Source organism: Colias croceus, chromosome 19, assembly GCF_905220415.1.
Source record: "Colias croceus chromosome 19, ilColCroc2.1".
In the NCBI taxonomy this organism is placed as follows: Eukaryota; Metazoa; Arthropoda; class Insecta; order Lepidoptera; family Pieridae; genus Colias; species Colias croceus.
The window spans coordinates 5,054,871-5,080,623 of NC_059555.1; the positions used below are offsets into that span (position 1 = coordinate 5,054,871).

A 25,753-nucleotide genomic window follows, 5' to 3' on the forward strand; every position below is an offset into this window, starting at 1 on the left:
GATGCTTATGGGCGGCGTGTAGCGCTTAACACCAGGCGACGCGTCTGCTCGGTTGCTATCCTATAGCATAAAAAAAAAAAAAAAAAAAAAAAAAATGCCGACAAGCATCACAGAAGCGACAACATTATGTTTTCCCATTCCTGGCTGCTCCCTTGCCATCATGACTGACGCCTCGGATCATAGTCTCGGCGCTGTACTTCAACAAAAGATTGAGAACCGATGGAAACCGCTAGCCTTTTTCTCTAAAGCAATGAGTGCTACGCAATGTCGCTACAGCGTGTATTTTCGCGAATTATTAGCAATATACGCGGCTGTATTACATAAGTCAATTCTGTTCGAGTATCAAGTACATCAAAGGAGAAGAGAACACAGTCGCCGACGCGTTGTCACGCATGGAAGAGATCCAATGGCCTAATGTTATCGACTTCAAGCAGTTAGCCATCGACCAAAGTAACGACGAAGAGCTCAGAAAATTAAAAACTAAACGAATTTAACATTTGGTGAAGTCACGCTACCCGGACTCGATCGACCAATCACGTGCGAGCTATCAAGCGCATCGCCCCGTCCCTTTCTACCGAAGGCATACCGTTATATGGCATTTAACGCTCAATACGGACTATGCCACCCTGGTATTAGAGCTACTCGGAAGCTAATAACATCGAAGTTTTTCTGGCCAGCAATGAATAAAGACGCTACGTTATGGGCCAAGTCTTGTATCAGCTGTCAACGAGCAAAAGTTCACCGGCACGTCGTCACTCCATTAGCAGAGTTCCCGCCTTCGCAACGCTTCGAACACATACACATAGATATAGTCGGTCCACTACGACTCTCAAGAGATTACCGATACTGTGTTACCATCATTGATCGTCTTACAAAATGGCCTGAAGCAGTTCCAATTCAAGAAGAGAAAGAAATAACTGCCGAGTCATCGCGAAAGCATTGTACGAGAACTGGATTGCACGCTTCCCTTATGAAGTACTGAAGCGCTACGACAAGTACTACCAAATACAGTTACCACTTCGGACTACAGTAGTATCAATTGGTCAGACTCAAGCCTGCATACATATTAAACGAAGAGGTTGAAGGTATGGCAAGCACAGCAGTAGCATCTACACCTACACCTACGAGTGCTACGTCGTCAGTTCCTGCTACAGACTACAACACGGACAAGGCACGTCCCTACACTACAAGAAGTGGACGCGTCGTCAAGAAAAATGTTTGCTTCGCTTGAGGGGGGACACTATGGGAGACATGCATAGAGTTTATATATATCATATTGTGTACAGGCCGGCGCATTCTTTTTCATAATCAGAGCGCATTCTAAATTTCAATTTCAACATTAGAATTCTGATTGGTTTTGTTTTTGGTCGATTTTTGTATAAATACGGATATTGTGTGCAAAATAAAATTATTACGATCAGTATCGTCTTTGAGTTCACAACCCCTCTACAATTTCTTAATTTAAAAAGTTGTAAAGAGCCATCAGCATACACATAACTCGTTTATAGGTATTATGAGGTATGTACTGAATAAACTACGTTTGATGGAATATAAATTAGGTTCTTATAAAATTATGAAATGATTCTAGTAAAATACATTCTATTTATTGTTTTTGTTATCGTCGGGTTGTATTTAACAATATGTTGATTTGTTTTGCAAACAAAGTTTAAAATTATGACTATAAACTCTGTTGCACATATTAATTAAATTCGACATAATATTTATTGTTTATTAAAATATTCTACAATCGTAGGTACTTATAGTTAAATTCTTTCGACTTTCCTTGATTTATTTAACTAAATTAATTTAAATTATCAGAACTCAAATTGACTTTATAAAGTCAAAAAGCTAGCTTTAACAATCTTTTATGAATAATTACTATCAGACGCAGATAAGCATGAAACAAATTAGCTAATTATTTTTTTTAACAATTCTGTACTATATACCTATACTTTCTAATAATATTTGAATATTGAATAATTTTGTCACAAGAAAAAAAAGCATGTCCTGTAAAATAAACAATTTCTTCTAAATGGTAAACAGATTTACAAAACGGGCAACATTATCTTTACTTCTACTACAATGTACGAGCAGGATGTTTCTTGCTGTCTCGCTCTTCGCGCCGGAATGTGACCCGCTATCACCTTGAAGGCCGTAAGCTTGCGGTCGCTTCAGTAGAAACAAGAGCTTTGAAGAGCTTTGAAAGCTTATTACATATGCGGTTCTTTAAACATATTAATATTACTACTTTAAATGTTGATTTATAAACATAACATTTCTGTCTTTATAAGTACATTTATTTTTTACACATTTCAAATATATTATTATGTACAATATATAAAAATACTAGTTGATGCTCGCAACTTCGTCCGAATTAAAACATCGTTTCTTGTCGGCATTACGTTCTAGAAAAATCAATCATAGTTGTTTTTTTTTTATTTAAGTAACTTACTCTACATCGCTACAACTGAAAGTACTGTTAAAATATTTGCCATTTCATGATGTATTATAGAAATCCTTAGTTTACTTAAAAATAATAGCGCCTGAAAAATATTGTGTTAGAGTGCTATTGAACAATTGAATCGGAGTTTAAGCCAGGCGCAATTATTTTGTAGTTGATACGCATACGTATACTCATACAATTCATAAATATTTAATATTTATATTTATAATAGCAAGCTATTTTTTATTGGTAAATTGAAAAGAAAGGAGATTATTTTTTTTAAGTTTTGTCAGTACCTAAGGTCAGCACGTTTTTATCGTATAACGAATGCGTTGCTTAGCAACACGATCAGTGCTTGACGTTTCTATGACAAAATAAACAAAATTTGACAAGCGGAGACCGTTTTCTTCATAGAAATTTGAACTGATTTTATGTAATGGTGCATGTATCGTGATTGAAGATAGTTAACTAAAAACGGTTTGGCCAGGAAGTGAATTGAATGTAATTTAATCAACTGACTGACCTCATGCTCCAATTCCGACCGTTTTAGCGCCTACGCGATCATAACCGAATGCAAGGTTTTTGCAAGTAACCAACGACCAAGTATAGTCATAATTACTTGAGGTCTCATCGTGCACAGTCAACCGTGAAACATTATTGATCTCACGAATTAGTCATCGTATCCTTTGAAAAATATATTTATTATTTCGTCAACATAGTAACAGGTATGTCATACAAAACCAGTTTTATTGAAATAAAAACTGTTAGTATGTATATAGTTTGTTTATTTAATTAATGTGTAAAATATTTTCACACAGGCATTATTACTGATACACTTAATTTACAATGTATACTTATCTTATATTTTTAGATCATGTTGCGTCCAAAACCACAGTGGCAGTTGCAAGCTCTAGCAGCCCAAAAGCGGGACAATGAACTTCGTCGTGCTGAAGAATTAAAGAAGGTTGCCAACTATTTTGAGAAGAACACTAACAAATCAAGACACCACGAACAGTGGACAACTGAAGGATACTACGAAAAGGCAAAACGAGAAGCTGAACTTTTGAGCGAAAGAAAGATAAGAGCAGCGTAAGTAAAATAATGTAAATATTCTTATAGTTATTGCCGCTCCTGTTGGTCTTAGGATAATGATATATAGCCTATAGCTTTCCTCGATAAATGGGCTATCTAACACCGAAATAATGACTAGTAGTTTCTGAGATTAGCGCATTCAAATAGTCAAACAAACTCTTCAGCTTTATAATATTAGTATAGATAATCCTCACATGTTTTATTAGTTCATGAAATTTATGTAAATAGATTATTCAATGATTTACCTGTGTCCTGCGTTAAGATATTAAAACAACTATAATAATATGTGTTCATCTTCTTGTGTTCTACTTATAAAGGCAGAAACATTATTTTAATTGTTGTAAAAAAACTCTAAACAGATTGATTTTTCAATGTTTTTTATTTCAGGCAATTGGAAGAAAGACGCAAGAAACTTGAATTAATGTTGTTCCAAGAAAATATGCAATATCAGCAGGAGTTGAAAGCTTTAGCCGCACAACCAAAGTTCTTTAAAAATGGGTGAGTATATTTTTTTAAAATCCTCTGTTTATATTTCACTGTTCAAATTGTTTCTCATTAAATTTGGATCTTTCAAATAATTTTTAGTCATCTAGTAAAACTATTATGAAAATTGAAAACCATATTGTTTTGAATAAATTAAATTTGAAAACAACATACTTCCTGTAATTTTCAAGTTCTGGCATCTTTTTATACAACTTTTATTTACTTTTATCTCTAGTTCCTACCTCAACAAAGTACCAACATCAACTCTGCAAGAAATAAATCAAGGTATAATGGAAAAAGAGGAACAACTCAGGAAGCAAGAAGCAGAATTAAAATTGTATCATGCCTGGCGGTTGAGGCAACCAGAGTTGAGAGCCGCTTCATCTTATATGGCTAATGGAAAACTGAAGTCAGCTTGGTAGTAATATTTTAAATATTTTGAGTAATTACTTGGTTAGGTTAAGGTGTTTGTTGGATATTTAGTTAACTAATTCTTTTTTTCAAGTTAAATTTGAAAGAACATTACACATTCTTATTTTAAAGCATAAATCGATATTATGAGCTTCCTTGAGTAAGTATGTACATGTTGTTTTGTCCGTCTTACTATTTTCAATTTCTTTCAGGCTTGAACAAATAGTGGAAAAAGAGGTACAAAAGAAAAAGGATGATGAGGAAACTCGAAAGATACTGCAAGAGAGAGATGAAGCTTTGCAGAAGCAAATACAATTAGAAGAGCAAAGACTTAGAGAGAAAGAGCTGCAAATGAGGGTAACATATCTTTACTTTTATACAAATATGTATTTATGCTTTTTTACAATTTAGTAAACAATAATTATTAACCTCTATTTTTTTAATAGCAACATTAATTGACTAAAATTGTACATTAAATATGCATACTAAATTATAAATCCATCCTATCTATCCTGTTACTATAGATAGGGAGGCGAGGTAGCTAAATGGCGTAATTAAACGGCGCCGTCGAGACTTATCAAAATCGATAGATAAAATAATTTCGAAAAGAAAAGCTTCTATGGTAAAAACCATTTTAGCGGTGGGTTTGGCGTGTACGGATTTCCAAAAATGTAAAAAAAAATAGTTACTTGGGCATTCTCGAGCGCGTCAGATATTCATACTACGTATGCCCCAAGTGCCTCTGATAACAACGGTATACTAATCTGCCGGTTTGCGTGGTGGGGCTAGGCATATTAATTCGTCAAAAATGCACAAAAAAAAAATTTTCTCGAGCGCGTCAGATTTTCGGAAGGGGTGTTAAGTAGGCCCCAAGGAAGCTCCCCTTAAAAAAACTGACGATTTCGGCGTGACGATAAGTTACGATGAATTTTTGAAAATGCAGAAAAAAAAAGTCCTTTTGAAATACTCGAGCGCGTCAGATTTTCACAGGGGAGGTTTATCTCGGTCTCCTGAAAGCATATTTTCTTAATCTGACTAAAATGTTGGTGGGTTCTCTTAATCTGACCGAAAAAGGTTTGAGAGTTTCTTTTTTTTAATCATCGTTATTTCATATCAATTTTTCTTAACACCCTCAGTTTTCGAGAAATACTCAAAAAACCGGGAGTTTGAGTTTTTATGATGATTCAAGTCAAAAAGTTTTAACTTTGGACAAAAATGTAAAGAGACCTTTTTTGTGTAAAATAAAATTACCTTTTTTGTTTATTCAAACTTTTTTTTTTGTAAAATGTATCGTTCGCGACTTATATACTGCAACGCGTTTTTCGGAAGACGAAATGGCTCCTCCAGACTTCCGGTCACGCGGAAACCGGCAGATTTTGTATTTTTAGTAAGTTTTCGATTATATTCTTCAAAATAAAAATAAAAACAATCGCGCTCGAGAATGCCGGATTAACGTTTTTTTTTTACAAGTTCGCGACCCTATAACTTGGCGGCGTCAAGGACTTATCGTCAGATTAGTTAAATTTAGTCTTAAAACACTAAAATCAACCCCCAATATCTTAATCTGACGCGCTCGAGTATTTCAGACTATCGATTTTTTTTTACTAATCTGATCGTCTATCCTGGGCGCGCGTCACTACTTAAAGAGCTAAATAGTTAACAAGGTTGTTCTATTAGGTCTAAGGTATCTCTCATATCTTAAACTGCCACGCTCGAGTATTGCAGAAAATTCCCCTCTTCGCCTCCCTATCTATAAATTAAATTATCTTTCCATGAAAGATTTGTCAATAATAGAATTTAGTATTTTTATGGCTTTTATTCTGTTATAAAAAAGCCCATAAAATACTATATTGATTATAACTGCCATGAATATTAATTAATAATGTAATATAGGTAATCAATTTTACTGATTTCACAGGAGCTTAGAAGTGGTCTTGAAGAACAAATAGCGGAATTGAGTGAGAAAGAGACAGCTGTAAAGAAATTGCGAACTTTTGAAGAGAAAGAAAGAATGATTCTCGACGAACTGCAGTTTATATCGAATGAAAGAGAAAGAGAACATTTAAAGCTTGTTGCAGAAAGAGACACAAGTATTATCAACATGGGTCTACATAAATTTAAGCTTAAGAAAAAAGTGTTATCCGTTTTGAACGAAATAAGTTTGGATTTAAAAATGTTAGAGAGAATTAGGAGAGCTGTTATTAAGGTAATATTTTTTTTAATATAAAACTTCAAAAGTTATTCTTCCAAATTTTTAATATACCTATCTGTTAACTATTTGTTCAATAAAATTTAATTCATTGTGGTGGCAGGTGGTAACTATGTATATTGTTTGCCTGCTTCTAAGTTTAATGTTTATTTTATTTGATTTTTTTTTTATAAGAGTAAAGGGAAATATAGAAAAGTTTTCTAGTTAAACATGAATAGGAAGAAATTGTTTTTATTATTATATATGAAAATATTTACAGGATATGGAAGCAGACAAAGAGAAATCTAAAAATCACAAGCGTGTCTTAGATGCGGCCTTACATGAGTTAGAAGAGCACAGGGAGAGGGAGCGACAAAGACAAAAGAACATTGAAACCATGTATGACGGAGAAGCAAGGCAACTTAACGAAAAACAAGATAAGGTATGGAATTATAAATCTACTATATTAATTCCGTATAAAAGAAAATTTGAAAAATTATTTATTTAATGGGAAGACATTAGTATGTTTTTTATTTTTTTATAATATCATAAGACAATAATACTATAAAAAAAGAAATGTCTCCCTAAAAAAATCGATCAGTAAATCCGGGACTAAAGGGAGTAAATACGGGACTTAAAGAACCAATAGTATCGCTTTAAACTCTAAATGAAGCAATGTTATTGGTAAGGGGAGGAGTCATGTTTCGTAGTGTGTTTCAAATTTTTGTACCTAATAAGTTCATTTGTTTTTCAGTTGTGGGCCAAAGAACGAGAAGCTCGAAGTAAATTAATGCAGGAAGTGATAGCGACTTTAAAACGGCAAATAGAAGAAAAGATAGAATATAACATACAGCAACAGAGAGAAAATGTATTAGAACGGGAGCAGATATTGGGCCAAATGGACAATTTCCATCAAGAAGTGAGAGCAAGAGAGAGGGAAACACAGGTTGGTTATAAGAACACTAACTTGGTTACAACAAAAACTACTGTTTTATGATACCTTTCTCTGTAATATTAAGTTAAAATTATTATCTTTTTTTATTTATTTATTTTTAGCATTACATGTTCAAATAGAAATAATTGAATCATTCAAAATAGCCCTGTGGAATATGTATCAAAATATATCAAATAACAATATTATAATAGGATTGACATATATATAGCATTCATAAAGTATATTTTATTTGTCTTAGAAACATTTAAATCAATTAAATATTTTTTTTACGTTTTTCATTTTAAAAAGTAAGTAACACATAGGTATTCAAAGTCGAATATAAAAAAAATACAGGGCATATAGTTAACAATTATTAATTATTTCCTATCTCAATTTGTTTTCTTATAATTTTACAGTTAAAGAATACATCATATTCCACAATTACGACGCTCCAGTCGCAACTAAACAGTCTCAAACTACAAAAAGAGCAAATGGACGCCGTAGCGAGTAGAGAACAAGAGTTGAGAGAAGCGGCACTTAACGAAAGGAGAATTAGAGCGGAGATCGCTAGGACACAACGCGAAGGAAATACTCAAGCTTGGGCATGAATGGCTAAAGTAATTTTCCACCAATAATGTGCGAGGATGTGTAGCGAGGAATGTTTTCGTAAATAGCCAATAGTATCGCTTCAAACGCTAAACGCTTTAAACTTCAAAGTAAATGAAGCGATATGATTGGTTTGATAAACCAAAATATTATGGTCCCTCTTCACAATGGGCAGTGTTGGCCCAACAAATGGTCATCGATGTTTGTCGCCATCACGGCGATTTTGAATAAACATCTACAATGATAGTCGATCATAGACATTTAGGTCCTCTAAACAATCCTATCGTCATTGCCTCTACTCGCCCAACGCTGCCCATTGTTAAGAGCGTCCATTGAAGTGTGTGGTTTGACAGTTTTATCCTTGCATTTATGACCATCTGCCTTAACTGACGTTGTTCTGCCCCTTTTCATGTTTTCTCTCCATAAGAATCTTCACTGTGCCTTAACTTGTGTTAAATTTTTGTTATAATTTTTTTGCAATATTATGTACAGCATAATTCAGACCGTTGTCACCCTCCCTAAAATTGTATTATTGATTTATTGGTGCTCCCATATGTAAACATTTACGGATAAGATATATTATTATTTATGTACCTAACCTTTTCTTAAATGATTTAAAAACATCTACAGACTCGGTCCCTGATGTTATTCATATCAAGTCAGTATTGTATTTGCAATGGTCCGTGTTTATACATTGGTCTAGCTAGCTTAAATGAAATAAATAATTTATTTTTATATACGTAGCTGCTAACAGGTATCTTATTCGTGTGTGATCATAAGAGGCTGTATTTTTTGGTATCATTAAGGAAAAAATGTATTTATTTTAATGAATGAATTATTTTTTTGTGATTTTGAACGTGTTGATGTAAGCTATAAATATAAAAAAGTCGAGTCGAATATTTATACGCAAATAATAGTAAGAATTATTAAAAAATGTATATTTTTTGAGACTGGGTTTAAGCATTTTTGTATGGTAATGTGTGTGTGATTGACGAGTGATAAATAAATTTTTCGTAAAATATTTTCTTTTTTTTAAACACCTTGTTGATGATCTTTATCGTGTATTATAAATCATCTATAGTAACTATGTATATGGTATAGATTCTATACCAATATTATAAAAAAAATTGAATACAAGAGTACATATTTGTATCTGTCTGCCGGTTGGGCCGGTAGGTACGCTTTCACAACATCAAATTTGAAATCGAAATAATTTTCATATGTATAATGGGCATACATAATATTAATTATGTACTGAAAACTGAAATACATATCAAAATATATGGGTTGAAAGTTTTTGTCCTTTGTAAAAACGCGAGGTAAAGCTATAAATAGTTTTCTTATCCATACTAATATTATAAAGGCGAAAGATATTTTGATACCCGAGAAAGGACATAGGCTACTTTTTATCCCGGGAAAATGACGCAATCCCGGAAATCCCACGGGAAGGGGAATTATGCGGGTTTTTCTTTGACTGCGCGGGCGAAGCCGCGGGCGGAAACCTAGTAATTAATAACATGGACCAATCCATACTAATATTATAAATGCGAAAGTAACTCTGTCTGTCTGTCTGTCTGTTATTCAATCACGCCTAAACTACTGAACCAATTTTCATGAAATTTGGTATGGAGATATTTTGATACCCGAGAAAGGACATAGGCTACTTTTTATCCCGGGAAAATGACGCAATCCCGGAAATCCCATGGGAAGGGGAATTATGCGGGTTTTTCTTTGACTGCGCGGGCAAAGCCGCGGGCGGAAACCTAGTAATTAATAACATGGACCAATATATTTTAATATATTGGTCCATGGTTAATAATAATAATAATTCATGTACGTATATATACGTATGTAATCACAATTGTGAATACTGCCATCTGTTGGTTTACTTGGCAATTAGCTTTACACATTCGTTCTTGTAGTTTGATGATGCGATGGTAGTACATATTTATGTAACTAGATGGCGTTGTAAAACATATCATAAAGCTTTGTAAAAGCTCCTAAAGTATGTAATATAATACTTTTTTCTAATTATTAAAAAAATGTAATTTAATAAAGATATATTTGTTATTTTGGTGTAAAATGATAATATATAGGTATATAAAAAATTAATAGAGATACAAGCTTACTTTAAAGTCTCAACTGATTTTTAAGAGCACATTTTTATCGACGTGCCTATATCTATACTAATATTATAAAGCTGAAGAGTTTGATTGTATATTTGATTGTTTGTTTGTTCGTTTGAACCCGCTAATCTCGGGAACTACTGGTCCGATTTGAAAAATTCTTTCGGTGTTAGATAGCCCGTTTATAGGGGAAGGCTATAGGCTATGTACATCATCACGCTAAGACCAACAGGAGCGGAGAAATGCGGGTGAAACCGCGGGGAACAGCTAGTAACTACATAAATATAAACATATTCATTTCACTGTTATACTTACGTTATAAATTCGCATTCAGTTCGCATTCAGTTTACTCACAAATTTTTATATTAACAACTAGCGGTTCGCCCCGACTTCGCCAGTGGTACCTACATGTTTACGTTTTTTTTCATAAAAACTATCCTATCTCTCAAGTTGGATCGGACTACATATGGTGTGCGAATTTTATTATAAACGGTTAAGTGGTATAGGAGTCCATTGAGGACAAACATTGTGACACGAGATTTATATATATTAAGACTAGGTGCAATTAGTATGTAGGTACATATTATAACTAGTGGTCCGCCCCGGCTTCGCCCGTTGTACAAAATATTTCGCAATAAAAAGTAGCCTATGTCCTTTCTCGGGTATGAAAATATCTCCATACCAAATTTCAAGCAAATTAGTTCAGTAGTTTAGGCGTGATTGAGTAACAGACAGACAGACAGAGTTACTTTCGCATTTATAATATTAAGTATGGAAGCTAGTCTGATATAGTAGTCCTAATATAGGTAACTACGCTAATTAGATGCGATCCGCGGTTTCCCCGCATAAATTTCATTTTTAACATTACATTATTCTTAATCGTTATGAAAATATCAGAATAAAATGTAGCCTACTCCTTATTATATTGGCTGTCTGTCAGTGAAAATCCCGTCAAACTCGGTATAGCCGTTCCAGAAATTAGCCGTAAAAGACAGAATAAAAATTGAAAAAAAAAAAACTATTTTGGTATATTTTACGTATCGTTTAGGTATACATCCATATGCATAGATAAATATCTGCTATCTGATACCGAAAGAATGTTTCAAATCAGTCTAGTAAGTAGGTATAGGTTAGGTAGTTCCTGAGATACAAAAAACAAACAAATCAACAAACAAACACACTTGTAATATAGTAATTTATATCATATACCTACATAAGTAGATAATAAATAAAACATCACAATATTTCATTTTAATTCTGTTTATTAAATCATGTTACCTATATCTAATTTAATTACATAAATATCTTTTTTCTCTACATCCCATTGACTTCTATTAGTTTGAAAATAATATTTCTTAATTAAGGGGAGTCCTTTCAGCGAAGCGGAGTAAAATTGGTTTGCAAGATCAAATTTTTCATGTATTTGCAATTATATGACGCTTCTAGAAAAAATAATCAATACACTTCAAGATATTTCCTAAAAAGTGTGCTAATTTGTTACACAACCACGTGTATTTTGGTCGATCATATAAAATCATAAAAATAGGCTAAAATAAAGATCGAAAATGAATTATTTATTAATGAAATTTCTGATTTTGGAAATAATTTTTATATAAGGATATGTATTTTGATGTACTGCAGAAAACGTGCTAAATTTTGGTTTTCTACTGAAGCCCTGTAATTATTAAATACATATTATATCTCAGAACTTAACGTTGCCCAGCGTTTTCTTTACAAACCGCGCTGCCCGCTACCCCGCCAGTCCTGATCAGGCGCTTGCTAACGTAGGACCTGTGTCAAATTATCTCCGCTCGATTTTACGTTTTGAGTAACGATAAATTATTGAAAATGGGTAACAAAACAAACAAAATTCGGAAGAAAGCAGTGTCAGTATCAAAAAAAAGAGTAAACTATAAGAAACGGTATGTAAATTGAGTAATATGATAAAAACGTAGTTACTTGATGACACAGAATAAAAATATCAGTTGGTCATAAAGTTTCACCTCGTATGCTTTTATTTCAAAACGATAAAAGCTGCGTTACTGTGAAATAAGAGTTTAGTTTATAATAATTTGTTTTATATATATAATACTAGTGGTCCGCCCCGGCTTCGCCCGTGGTACATATTTCGCAATAAAAGGTAGCCTATGCCCTTTTTCGGGTATCAAAATATCTCTATACCAAATTTCATGCAAATTGGTTCAGTAGTTTAGGCGTGATTGAGTAACAGACAGACAGACAGAGTTACGTTCGCATTTATAATATTAGTATGGATTATTATTACGTAATTGGTGTATTATTTGCATAATTTTGGGGTATTATTATTAATTACAGTTGTTTATTTTAAGGAAAAAAACAATAATGATTATTAGTTAAAAAATAAATGATAATAGTCAAATAATAATGATTATTGACTTATAATAATTATTAATCACTACAGTAAAAGTTCCTTATTGGCGGGGTATATGTTCCATAAAATATATGCCTCGAATACAGAAACCGTAATTATTAGATATATGGGATTATAGGTTCTACGTTATACGTTCCTAGGTGACGATTGAGATTTTTTTCGTGTCTCATTTTTTTTAGTTGACATTATAAACTAGGAAGAGTGCAGTAGACGTTACTCGATCACAATTTTTGTAACGAATGTGAAAGACGAAACAATAAAACACGCAAAGCGGCTTTTACTATAAACGGAACTACATTTAAAAATATACTTTATTTATTGAGTTATAAGGTTGCTTCCATTCTGTTTATTTACGCTCCTTCTATGTCTCGTTTCAGCACCATACTATGCCTGATTAAATAAATAGATATTAGATAATAAATACAAGGGGAGGCGGACACGCGCAGGCTCGCTCGCGCACCCTTCGCACACCTTACTGCCGCCACGTGATCGTAGTGATGTGACTTGACCAACGCTGTACTCGATAGTTTACAAGAAAAACTATATTTTAACATATTAATATTTGACTTTAATATTAAAACTCTTTTAAAAATATATTAAAAATAATTTTGTGTTGTGTTTTGTATCATACACTTTCTAATATTATGAATGCGAATGTATTATAGTGTAAATGTAAAGTATGTAATGTTACGATATTATATTTTAACCGCTAAATTGATTTTTGAAGGTTTTGGTAGGTATAGAATTGATATATATTTATATTGTTTATTATTTCATTTTAAATTATTAATTAATTCTTATTTTTATTTAACATTAAATACTATTATTATTTGATTTATTATTAAAAAATAGTACTAAACCGGATCTTTTATTTTCTTAATTTTAATAGTTAAGAAGTCCACACGTTTTTTCAGATATTTCAATTATACATTTTTTTTAAACTACTTATAATTAATAGAAGACTTTACATTATTATTTAAAATTACATATATTTATACTTTCTTCATACATTTCTCCTTTAATAACATATTGAACAATATATTTTCTTATGTTACATATTTATTTACATAACTTATCGATAGCTCAACACGCAATTGATACCTACCCATCCCTATTTGTCACACACACATTTATATAGTATCTATAGCTCATCTGCCTTCGATGCGCACTAAGCAATTTGTGCAATACACGCGCTCTATACTATTCTAATATTATAATACTCTAAGCTTCTACTGGTAGCAGCAAGTAATATTTATTAGTTACACCAAGTACTTCCATAATTATGTTGTGCTAATTAATAAATTCCTAGTACCTACTTATCTCAGTTTATAAAGTTGTAAATGCTTACTTTATTTACTTTTATATTTACAATCTGACACAAACACTTTTACATTGCTTACATAATAAAAATTGATCACAATTTACTTTTGATATATTTTACACTGTGGCATAGCGCACGTTACGAAAAACAAACGACGCGAGGAGCGCGAGGAGCGCGAGTCACGCGAACGGCCCCCCACACTTCACATCCTAAAATCTTGCCTCGCGTTGAAATACCTCGCGTTAAAATTGTGATAACACGTAAATTTGCCAATCCTGAGCTGTTCTCGCCTTGTCGCCTGTCGGATCAATCATAGGTACGTCTCTGTGGAGTGATAGAAAATTCCACCTGCGCTTGCGCATATATTCTTTGCTCTATAATAAATAATAATATAATAATATCCGTATCTATCTATTGTGCAGTTAGCTAGTTTCAATAGAGATTGAAGTTTATGTCGATGGAAGAGAATCGTTAGGTACCTACTATTAATTTTAAATTCATAGAAAACCCTATACCTATTTCGGAAATTTTCCTAAACTACTTCAGTAAAAAGAAGAGAAATATAAATAATGAAAATGGAAAATTTTCAAGAAATTTTTTTTTTCTACAATTATAATTTGCTTAAAACCAAGCTCCTATCAAATTACCGATTTTTATTTATGATGTTGATGATCTTTAAGACGGCCGTGTGCCTACCTAATCAAATTTTGTGCCGCGTTTTCCGGGCTGGCTAGCAAGATTTTGGCCTTAAAGGGTGCAGAAAGTCGATATTATGTAGTGTAGAATGTATATGAAAACTGTTACAAAACTGATAAATTAGGTACTTACTGTCTTGTGTACCTACCTGCTTAATAACTATTATGGTAGAGTCACTTAGATCTTTTTATGTAGGTACTTTAGAGTAGGATAATAGGTGAAATATCTAACAACTAGGTACGTCTCAAGAGTGGTTTTGACGCCAGTTTATTAAATCGTAAATATAAAACACACTAGGTACCTACATAACTTCCATAGAAACTTCCGAAAGCTTAAATCCGATATTTCATTATTTAGATATTATGTATGTACACCTTTAGCTAATGAGGATTGGATGAAGAGAAATCGCCCAAATCTGCGAAAATAAAATGAAATTATTTTAAGTACCTGGTTTGACCTAGTAGCACTAACTAGGTACGTACCTACTTTTTATTCAAACTCAAACATTTATTTTATCAATAAGACTTCTTCTAGAACGTTTGAATCATTAAACGTTATACCTAACATATTTTTAACATTTAGGTACCACCGATTCGGAAAGCAAAATTACCTAAAGTATTCTCAGTGAATGTACCTTAGGTACCTACAATGTAAATAATTGAAATACCTAGGTAGGTATCTATACGTGAAAGTTAGAGCATCGCATCGTTGATACAATCAGAAATATAGAGATTATGGAAGTTGGATAATGGATGGATAAATAATTATTCATAGATGATTTTGGACGAATCTACAAGGTTTTTTAAATTGAATCTTTAATTATGCATTACAAAAAACAAATTCACGTGTAAAGTTACATGCAACTCTATAGTAGGTATACCTACCCTGTACTAGTAGGTTTTTAATTGAATAAAAAAATAGGCAATCAATAGATATTTATGTACCAAGTAAGTATATCTAATAAATAATAATACATATTTGTTAACCTGATTTTTCAGCTATTGGTATGTTCATCAGTTTAAACAGTAGGTATTTTGTTCGCGAAAAAACGTGTACCTATCTACCTACAGATAGATAGGTATCTTTATGAAAATATGTAGGTAGGGATCTATCTCTATATTTTAATATACCTACAGAAATAGATTCCTTCCTAATTTTTTATGAATATATTTTTTATAATATTCTATACCTAATATAAAAATTACCGATTCGCTGAAACAGGTGAAAAGTGCGTTGCGAACTTTTATTTTGTAACTTTTCTTTGTGGACGAGGAGCTTTCGCTCTTTGTATCTATGTAGGTAATGGTGTTTCAAAATTAGCAGCAATTTCCAACTTTATGGGAATTTTTGTAACTTTGAATTTCTATTTTGCCAATTTATAACCTATGGAAATAAATTGTAACCATAATTATTCTAAGTTGTATTGTATGAATGGAACCCTGTGATGGTCAGGACCACCAACTACTGTGATCATATGAATGATACTTATATCTAATAGTTAGTTAGGTACTATACCTATTTTGGGATAAAAAGCACTTAAAACTACAAACTTACAGGGGAAAGTAGGCTCTACATGCGGTACTCACTTTGTTTCTGATTAAATAAAATATTAGTAATTCACAAATTAACGACGAAATTTAAGAAAATACTATATTTCGTAGGTAAATATAATAGTTGTCTATATATTTTTGATTAGGTAATCGAGATAATAAAACACACAATTTACATACACAACATACACGCACACTCACACACACCCACACTTACACACACACACACACTTACACACACGCACACACACACACACACACACACCCACACAAACTGCATGCCCGAAATGTTATTATTAACCTTATTTAAAAATAATCAATTTGTTACTTATTATTCTGTACTTTAGAAAATATGTAAAGTCTACTAGTAGGTATGTAAGTTAACTAAACAATACTGGCTAAGTCTGGAGAGGAATGCGTCGATCGTCTCTAGCACAGGAATGTTCCTAGTTGAGGCGATCGTCGTGTCTAATTTGTTTTGTATTTATGTATTGTTTCCAAATAAATGATTTTTTTTATTTATTTTTTTTATTTAATGATAAAGCTTTGTATAACTGTAGGTTACACATATGTATATCATTATAGCAGCAAAATCTTAGCTAATAAATAAAATAGAAATATTAAATCGTACAGGCATAAAATCTCTCTATCGATGGAATATAAATAATGTAGAGTTCTTTGTTTTACCTATTCATGTCCTCTCATGTTATCAAATTGAAATAACATATCGATAGTTCTCATTAAGTCATTTTATACCTATGGATAAGTAGGTACCTAACTGGTACCCCTATTATTTTAATAACAGTTTAACTATTTAATTTAGCTCGTGCCTTTTTGCACTGGTTGTCTGGAAGAGATCACTGCTAAGTGATGAGATCTATTAATAAACTACTGAAATTCTATATCACTATTCTTGTTAATTATTTTAAGGATCGTATATATAAAAGAGTAATGAAAATAACAAAAACAATTTTGCTCTAGGCAGGATTGATCTTTAACTAGATCGACAAAATTATTAGAGCATATGTGGGTATCTACTCCCGAACCTCGGAAGGCAGACAGGTTAATAAAGTAAGTAAGTAGGTACTTACCTCTACAAACGTTTCATAGACTTGTCATCTAGGTATATAAAAACAGTAGGTACTTATTTATTACCTAGATGATAAACGGTTACAAACTAAATAAATACAATTTTAGGTAAGTAGGTATAAAATTTTGAGATTATTAAATAAAAGTAAAATCTAGAAATATATTTAATAATAATATCAACGGTTCAAACTCCAAGCCCCGTCCTATATTAGTTAAATTCAGTGATGTGCAAATAAAAGATAGCATTTGGTTCAAAAAATCTAACTTAAAAAACTCTGGCATTACACTTTCTGAATTTTTGACTAAGAGTCGCCATGAAACTTTTATAGCTGCTCGTAAGAGATTCGGCATAAACAAGTGTTGGACACGGGACGGGAACATTTTTATTATTGGACAGAGTGGTGATAAGTTACGTGTAACCTCCTTAAATGAGTTGGACTTGATTCCGTGCACCACTTCGGGCGCAACGCAAGTGATTCCTAATGAACAATCTAATAATGATCCCAAAACTTCTAAAAATGTTGTAGCGTCCAGGTCACGAAGGTTAGTTAAACAAACTAAGTAACATGTAAGTTTTGCACATATCATATCCTTCTGTCATGTGATTTTAGTCCTTGTCACAATTGCAAACACTTAGTTTTCGTACTTGTTGCTTTTCTGTTCACGCTAAAACCTTGTTACCCACTTATAAGTAAACAAAATGTTAATTTACCAACTTAAAATTTTAATATTATTGTCATTTGTCACTATTGAATAGATCACTTATCACATTTGGTTTGTGTCAATGTCATGTCAATCACTGTCAAGTGTCAGATGTCATTAATTGTCAAAGCGTTTCGGATAATTATACACATTTTAAATGCGTTCATTTATGTACTCAATTTATTGCTGGGGTGTAGTTAAAATAAGTTATTTAGTTAAAAATATTTACATTGAGCACAATATAAAATTATTGTATCTCAAATAATATTTTATTTATTACATTATTGTCATTTTATTTAAATTTGAAAATATTTATTCATCTATTTTAACTAGTATTATTTATATTTTATTTTATATAATCTATATAAGTATTTTTTATACATATATATAGTAGGTATATTGTATTTATATATATTTTCTTATACACATATAGCATAGAATATATTATCTTGCAAATCAATATGTTGAACGATAGCACATCTAGTAATGTTAATTATCTCTCTTTCTCCTCTGAAGATCTTGGTAGTGAGGACAGCTTCCACAGTACTTCCTCCTTTACTCCTCTAAACAATCTCCTATCAAACTGTTTCTCTAATGATTCCAAAATATTTAATGCGGTTCATATCAATGCGCAAAGTGTCCCAGCACATTTTCCTGATATGTTAGCAACTTTTGATTCCGTCAACATGCACGCTTTACTTATATCCGAGTCTTGGTTCAAACCTTGTCTTCCTTCCTCCTGCTATTCCCTTCCTGGTTATAACCTGATACGAAATGATCGGATCGGCAAGGCTGGTGGCGGTGTCGCGATTTATTTAAGGTCCCATCTCACTTACAAAATTATAAGCCTCTCCCCCCAGCCTCCACCCTCCGATGCTGCCGAACATCTTATCATTGAAGTTACCTTACGCCACACCAAGCTCCTGCTTGGTGTGTTCTATAGCCCCTCCCTTTCCGTTAACTACTTTCACTCCTTTGAATCCATCCTTGATCAACTAATTCCTATTTATGAACACTCCCTAATTATGGGTGACTTTAACACCTGCATCGTCAAAAACGATTCCCGAGCCAAGACTCTTAAAACTATTATTGAGTCAGCGAATTTACACCTTCTTCCTCTTAATCCAACTCATACTTTACCTAACTGCACTCCTTCACTTCTTGACCTCATTATTGTCTCCTCTCCTAACCTTGTCCTTCAGCATGGTCAATATGCTGCCAATGCCTTTTCCCATCATGACCTCATCTATATCTCCTATAATATCCGTCCTCCTAAACACAAACCCAAGATCTCCTTGCGACGCAACTTTGCCGGAGTGGATGTTGATCGCTTGTGTCGTGATGCTCAAGATATCGACTGGTCTATCATTTATTCTCAGGACAATGTTGATACTATGGTTGAACTATTCTCATCACTTGTTACCGATCTGTACGACAAGCATGCGCCACTTAGACCGGTAAAGCTAAAACACCTTCCAGCGCCTTGGTTAACGGATGATCTGAAATCACTTTTGCAACAGAAGTCTAGAGCCAAAACCAAACTCAAACTAAAATGTAACGACGCCAACAGGGAGAAGTACACTAAGATTCGGAATCGTTGTAATACTTGTTGTAGAGATGCACAAAGACGCCACATTCACTCGTCGGTCGAGAACGGCGACCCTGCTAAAGTTTGGAAGTTCTTAAAAACCTTAGGAGTTGGCTGTAAAGATCCCAAAGCTGATTTCAAAAATTTTAATATTGAATTACTCAACCAATTTTTTGCTGGAACTCCTCATTTTGATAACACTACTAAAGTTATGACTATTAACACTCTTTCTTCTATTCCAACTCCTAATTTTCCTCCGTTCTGTCTGAATCAATTTACTAGCAGTGATGTTAAGAAGAATATCATGTCTTTGTCATCTAATGCTGTTGGGAGTGATTGTATTAGTCGTAGCATGATCTTACCTATCCTCGACATAGTCGTTCCTGTCATTACCCACATTTTAAACCATTCCATTTCCACGGGTACCTTCCCCACGGCCTGGAAAAAGGCTAATATTATTCCTCTCCCAAAAAAACCTAATCCTTCTTCTTTTTCCGATTTCCGACCTATCTCCATTTTGCCATTCCTGTCCAAAGTCCTGGAAAAGTTAGTACATAATCAATTAAACATATTCCTTAATAAGAACAACTTATTGAATCCTCTCCAGTCCGGCTTCCGTCCTGGTCATGGTACGACTACTGCTCTCACTAAAGTCACTGATGACATTAGATTTGGCATGGACAACAAGCAGCTCACATTGCTTACGTTACTGGATTTTAGTAACGCCTTCAGTTCCGTTGACTTCGATGTCCTTGTGAGTCTGCTTCGTTCGCTTAACATATCTCCAACTAGTATTGATTGGTTTCATAGTTATCTAGGTGGACGCCGGCAAAGGATTCACAGCGATGATGTCACCTCATCATGGTGTGATATTCAAGCTGGTGTTCCTCAAGGTGGCGTTTTGTCTCCTCTCCTTTTCACTATTTTCATTAATTCTATCTCGAAATCCTTATCTTCTCTCTACCACATGTATGCCGACGATGTCCAAATCTATACCCAGTCAACTCTTGCTGAGTTGCCGAACGCTATTCAAACAATGAATAATGACTTGAACTCTGTCGTTGAGTGGAGCAACCAGTTCGGATTGAAAGTCAATCCACTAAAAACGCAAGTCATCATTGTTGGTAGCCCATCGCTAATCGCGAAGGTTGACTGGGTTTCGCTTCCTGCAGTTCATTTGTGTGGCACTCAACTCCCCTACAGTAAAATCGTCAAGGATCTCGGCATATACATTGACCAAACACTGTCTTGGGATCCTCAATTGAAAGAAGTGAGCAGGAAGCTGTTTGCCTCCGCTGGGGCTTTGCGACGACTGCGTAATCTTCTACCCATTCCGACAAAGTTAGCGCTTGCTCATTCCCTTCTCCTATCCCACCTTGACTATGCTGATACATCCTACCTTGACCTTTCTGAAGCCCAGTTGGATAGGCTTGAAAGACTCCAAAACTTCTGCATCCGATTTATCTTTGGTTTGAGAAAATTTGATCACGTCTCCGACTTCCGTAAGAGGCTGAAATGGCTACCTATCCGACTGAGGCGAAACTCCCATATCCTTCATCTTCTGTACTGTGTGTTGTTTGATCCAAAAGCTCCAAGCTATCTTCGAGAGAAATTTAAATACTTGAGCTCGAGTAATCTACGCTCCTCTACTAACCTTTTACTTCTGATTCCGGCTCACAAAACAAAATTCTTTCATAATTCGTTTGCAGTTCGTGCGGTTCAATTATGGAACTCTCTCCCCGCAAATGTCAGAAGTGCTCAAAATTTGAACGCTTTTAAATTTTTATTAAAAATTATTATTTATCTCTTGTATAATTTTGTGTAGCTGTCGTATTTACGTTTATTTTTATTTGTTGTTTTATTCTATTTTTCTGATTCCTTCTTTTCTGCATAGTTACTAATATTTATCTTGTATATAATATGTATATTATATTTATGTGCTATGGATATATTTATGTATGTGTATTTATGTATTTATTGTATGTATTGTAAGTATGTAAGTGTATGTATAATTATTTATTGTACTTATGTTTGCCTTATTTTTGCTCACCCACATCATATTGTTATATTTCCTTTGATTGTTGGGTTGCCTGGTAGAGATCGCTACCTAGCGATAAGGCCGCCCTTTGCTGTTTCTGTAGTCTTGTCTTTGTTATATGTATTTTCAATGCAATAAAGTATAATAAATAAAAATAAATAAAAAATATTTTAACCCAAAAAAAAGATATTATGTAGGTAAGCACGTAAGTATACCTACAACCCAATGCAACGAATGGCACATCTTGTTTGCAAATGTGTACATAAATGGTTCGTATAACTTATAGATCTCAATTTTTCCAGTATACGGAATAAGCTTTATTTTGAAGAACAAGGATAAATTGGTGTGGGAAAAAGATTTATAACGACGTCCAAAAGAAAAATGGTAAACGTTCATGTAAAAGTATCGGTGTAATTTTGAATCTTTCACTGGTCTCATGTTGTAGAAGGTGCTGGAAAGTGGGAAATATAAGGTTAGCTATACACTTGTTTCCTATAGTCTATAATCTTAATGAAGATTGAAATGGATGTCACTAGTTACATATTTTGAGTGTAATTAATTACATTTTGATGTAGAGCTCTATGAAGAGGCGTGATGAATACCTATTTCATTTCTTTTTTCCGATTTTTAGTAACTTTCGTGTTTTATAACTTAAATCTATGATCCCTAATTATTATGATTTTTAAGAAATTGGTATTGAGATTTTGTTTTAAAAAATTGCAGTTACTCATTAATTGAAAGTCCACATTTCTGTGAATATCTTACATACTTATCAAAATATTTTGTTAAATAATAATTAAATTCGAATAATAAGCTCTACATTTCGTTCTACAGATGTTGTAGAGCAAGAACGCAGTTGAATCATGAAAATAATAGATTACAGAGATCATGGAACGATCGGGAAGGCGGGCAACACTCCATATAAACATCTCTCACACGCCCCCAGTCAAAACATCCTCACAGAACCAGAATCATAAAATAAGACGAGCCTAGAAGAGAGGCAACCGAAAAACCCAAGCTCTATAATTACAGCCGGCTACCCGATCTACCGGCAAGGCAATTTAAATTTACTGCGAACGCCGCACGTGTCCCACAAAATGAAATCCCACTACCGCACAGAAACACGCACGAAAAAAAACTAGAAGAACGTACGCGGCGCCACCCCTTCGCCGCTAGTGGCCGCTCACCGGAACCACGCCCTGTCGCCGGCGCTGTTCGCCTCTCCCTCTAGCGCGAGGGCCGCCCGAGTAGCCGTCTCGCTCCGTTTCCAGCTAGGGCGACCAAGCTGCGGCTCTCCGATCAGTACGCGTTTGGTGTTGGCGCGTGTTGGAGTGTCGTTGGGAGCTCCGCGCGGTTCGCGGTGTGTCAAGTGCAGTGACGTGTAGAGGGTGCCGAAGTGGCGGGCTTCCTAGCCGCAGGTCGGGGGGCTCATGCCCCCTTCCACCAGCACCACATTGGTAAAAGTCAGTGTCCTGTGTTCCTAGAGTTATCAGACTAGATTTTTTGAAGTTTTCTATTCGCGAACTTTGAATGTGACATATAGCATCAGTGATGCCGACTTACGGAGGTTGTTTAGTTTGTTATTTTTCTTTTACTTTTATCAATTTTTAATTTATTTAATTATGTATGATTTTATGTACATATTTATATGTTTATTTATTGGAATGTTATTAGTTTCAATAATGAAGATGAAAATATGAGTCAAAAGCTTTTGAAAACATTGCGTTGAATTATAATTGATAAGATAGAGCAAGCTTTCATGACTCTACAAGTCAAATTTTAAGTTAAAGCGTGTATAAAATCACTTAAAGCTTATTTCACCTACCTTGTAATGTATTATTATGGCTTCTGTATTCATACTGGTTTTACTTGACTTTTAATTAAGTGAATAGTAATGAACAATTTTCTTTTAAATCACACATGCATGCAATATTAATGTAAAAGACGAACGTTTAGGCCTAATTAGCGCGCAAAATAACACTTTATTATTACTTGACATGCTTGAACAAATATAATAATGGTGAATAGCTGTTCTAGTATAGGTATTCTTTCTTTCTTTTGTTAAATTATTCAGACCTTAATTCAATAACTGAATGAAACTAAAACAAAAACTATTTTATTAAGATTATAATAAATATTTACCGAAAGAATATAATGTCATAGAAAAGTAATGTTACTTGAGAATTTACAAAATGTATTGACCAAGTTAATATGGCTATCATGATGAAATTTAAAGATATTGGTAGGTAGATATACCTACCTATTACCTACCTACCTTATAAAATATTTTTTAACACAAACACCTCAAGTTTCCCCAAAAATCCATAATCAGATCAATAAGATAAGTTTACAATAAAAATTATAAAATAATGATAGAGCAACAATTAAAAATCTCAAATATACCATTGATTTAATAAACCGATTTCTATAGGTAACTTAAAGGTAGTTAAATAAAAATTTGATAGAAGTTAAATTGATAAAAAGTAATATACCTAAGTTAAAATAATAATTGTTTTACAATAATAATATAGACTCTACATATAATTTATTTCCTAACTACTAGAATGTTACCTATATTTGATCAAATATAGGTAACATTCTATTGATTGATACCTATCCTGACTTATTATTTTCTAGGGTTTTAACTATAAATAGTTAACTTTAATATTGAAATGTATAGAAAGAGCATAAAATAATTTCATAAATATTAATCAACTAAATTCGCGACAAGCCTAGGTAGGTAGGTACCTACTAAACATTTTACATGTACATTTTCGAGTTTTCTTTTTAAAAAATGTCATTAACTTATATACCTATATGTATCTATAGTACAACGTAGGTATATTATCGTAATAATTTCATTATCAATTAATAATACCTACTAATAATTGAAAAGTATTTATTAAAATTTCTTGGTATCAGTGGATAAATTATTATTAATAATTTAGTATTGTTTTATGTACTAGAATGTATGTTTTTTTTTGTACTAAGAATAAACAAGAATTTATTGATAAGATAATATTCTAGGAGGTAGCAACGTTGACAAGTGAGCATTTTAGTATAGTTGGTTCTTTGATATGCTGTTCCTCTTGCTATTTCGGTTACAGTCCGGGCTGTCTGGCTGGCCGCAGTGGTTGCGTTTATTAGTGCGCATCTTATCTGCACAGGAAAATATCCTTAATTTAAAGTCATTTTTTAACGCGTAATTTTTAATCGTTTGCCTTTAGATAGATCCATTAGACATACATTTTTTATTGCAAGACGTGTTTTTCGTTGTTAAATAGGTGCCAGACGCAATTTTTATTTCAAAATAATTAAAATATCATCGAAATAAGTGAAATTCCATCAACATGAGTCCCAGTGAAGGATAAGTAATCACTGTGTTACTTATACTATATATAATATTCATTTTACTATTTACAGTTTTTTTGCAACAATCTACCATATCGCCTCCTTTTTCCCAACGAACCTCAAATAGGACGTTAATGTAAACTTGATAAAAACCAAATATCATCAAGAAATTAAAGACTTTTTAACGGATTTTAAACGCGATTTATTCATTGTATTATTTTCCCAAGTCTTTAATTTCAAAATGTATAATACTCGCGTAAAATCAAACACTAGAAAATACAAATATCATCAAATTCATATTTATACCCAAAAGTGTAATAAATATGAAACCATCTATTAAAAATATTAGTTTACTAATTATTCAATATAAGTAGGTATTAAAAAAGGATAATATAATATAAATAATAAAGTTATTACTTACCTTTTAAGCGGACTCATGTTGATGTAATTTCACTTATTTCGATGACATTTTAGTTATTTTGAAATAAAAATTGCGTATGGCACCTATTTTACAACGAAAAAAACGTCTTGCAATAAAAAAATTATGTCTGATGGATATATCTAAAGGCAAAAGATTAAAAATTACGCGTTAAAAAATGACTTTAAATTAGGGATATTTTCCTGTGCAGATAAGATGCGCACTAATAAACGCAACCACTGCGGCCAGCCAGACAGCCCGGACTCTAACCGAAATAGCAAGAGAAACAGTATATCAAAAACCCAAC

The 25,753-nt window shown here is 33.1% G+C and overlaps 3 protein-coding genes across 3 annotated transcripts in view; all 3 read left to right on the top strand.

Annotated features, from left to right (window-relative positions):
- The first annotated feature begins 2,854 nt into the window (after positions 1-2,854).
- LOC123700475 (trichoplein keratin filament-binding protein) lies at positions 2,855-9,178 on the top strand. Its single transcript, XM_045647699.1, has 9 exons — positions 2,855-3,168; positions 3,315-3,532; positions 3,923-4,033; positions 4,254-4,436; positions 4,642-4,786; positions 6,348-6,635; positions 6,898-7,059; positions 7,372-7,563; positions 7,968-9,178. The coding sequence occupies exons 2-9, from the start codon at positions 3,318-3,320 to the stop codon at positions 8,157-8,159; spliced, it is 1,488 nt and encodes a 495-aa protein (XP_045503655.1). The 5' UTR covers positions 2,855-3,168; positions 3,315-3,317; the 3' UTR covers positions 8,160-9,178.
- Positions 9,179-18,512: 9,334 nt separating this feature from the next.
- LOC123700416 lies at positions 18,513-21,408 on the top strand. Its single transcript, XM_045647626.1, has 4 exons — positions 18,513-19,964; positions 20,247-20,393; positions 20,640-20,909; positions 21,349-21,408. The coding sequence occupies exons 1-4, from the start codon at positions 18,513-18,515 to the stop codon at positions 21,406-21,408; spliced, it is 1,929 nt and encodes a 642-aa protein (XP_045503582.1).
- A 1,595-nt stretch (positions 21,409-23,003) lies between these two features.
- Positions 23,004-25,753, top strand: part of LOC123700498 (LIM/homeobox protein Lhx5) — a 51,623-nt gene continuing 48,873 nt past the window's right edge. The window contains exon 1 of the mRNA XM_045647733.1: positions 23,004-23,244. Coding sequence (XP_045503689.1) covers positions 23,229-23,244 — 16 coding nt within the window. The 5' untranslated portion in view covers positions 23,004-23,228. The remainder of the gene's footprint in view (positions 23,245-25,753) is intronic.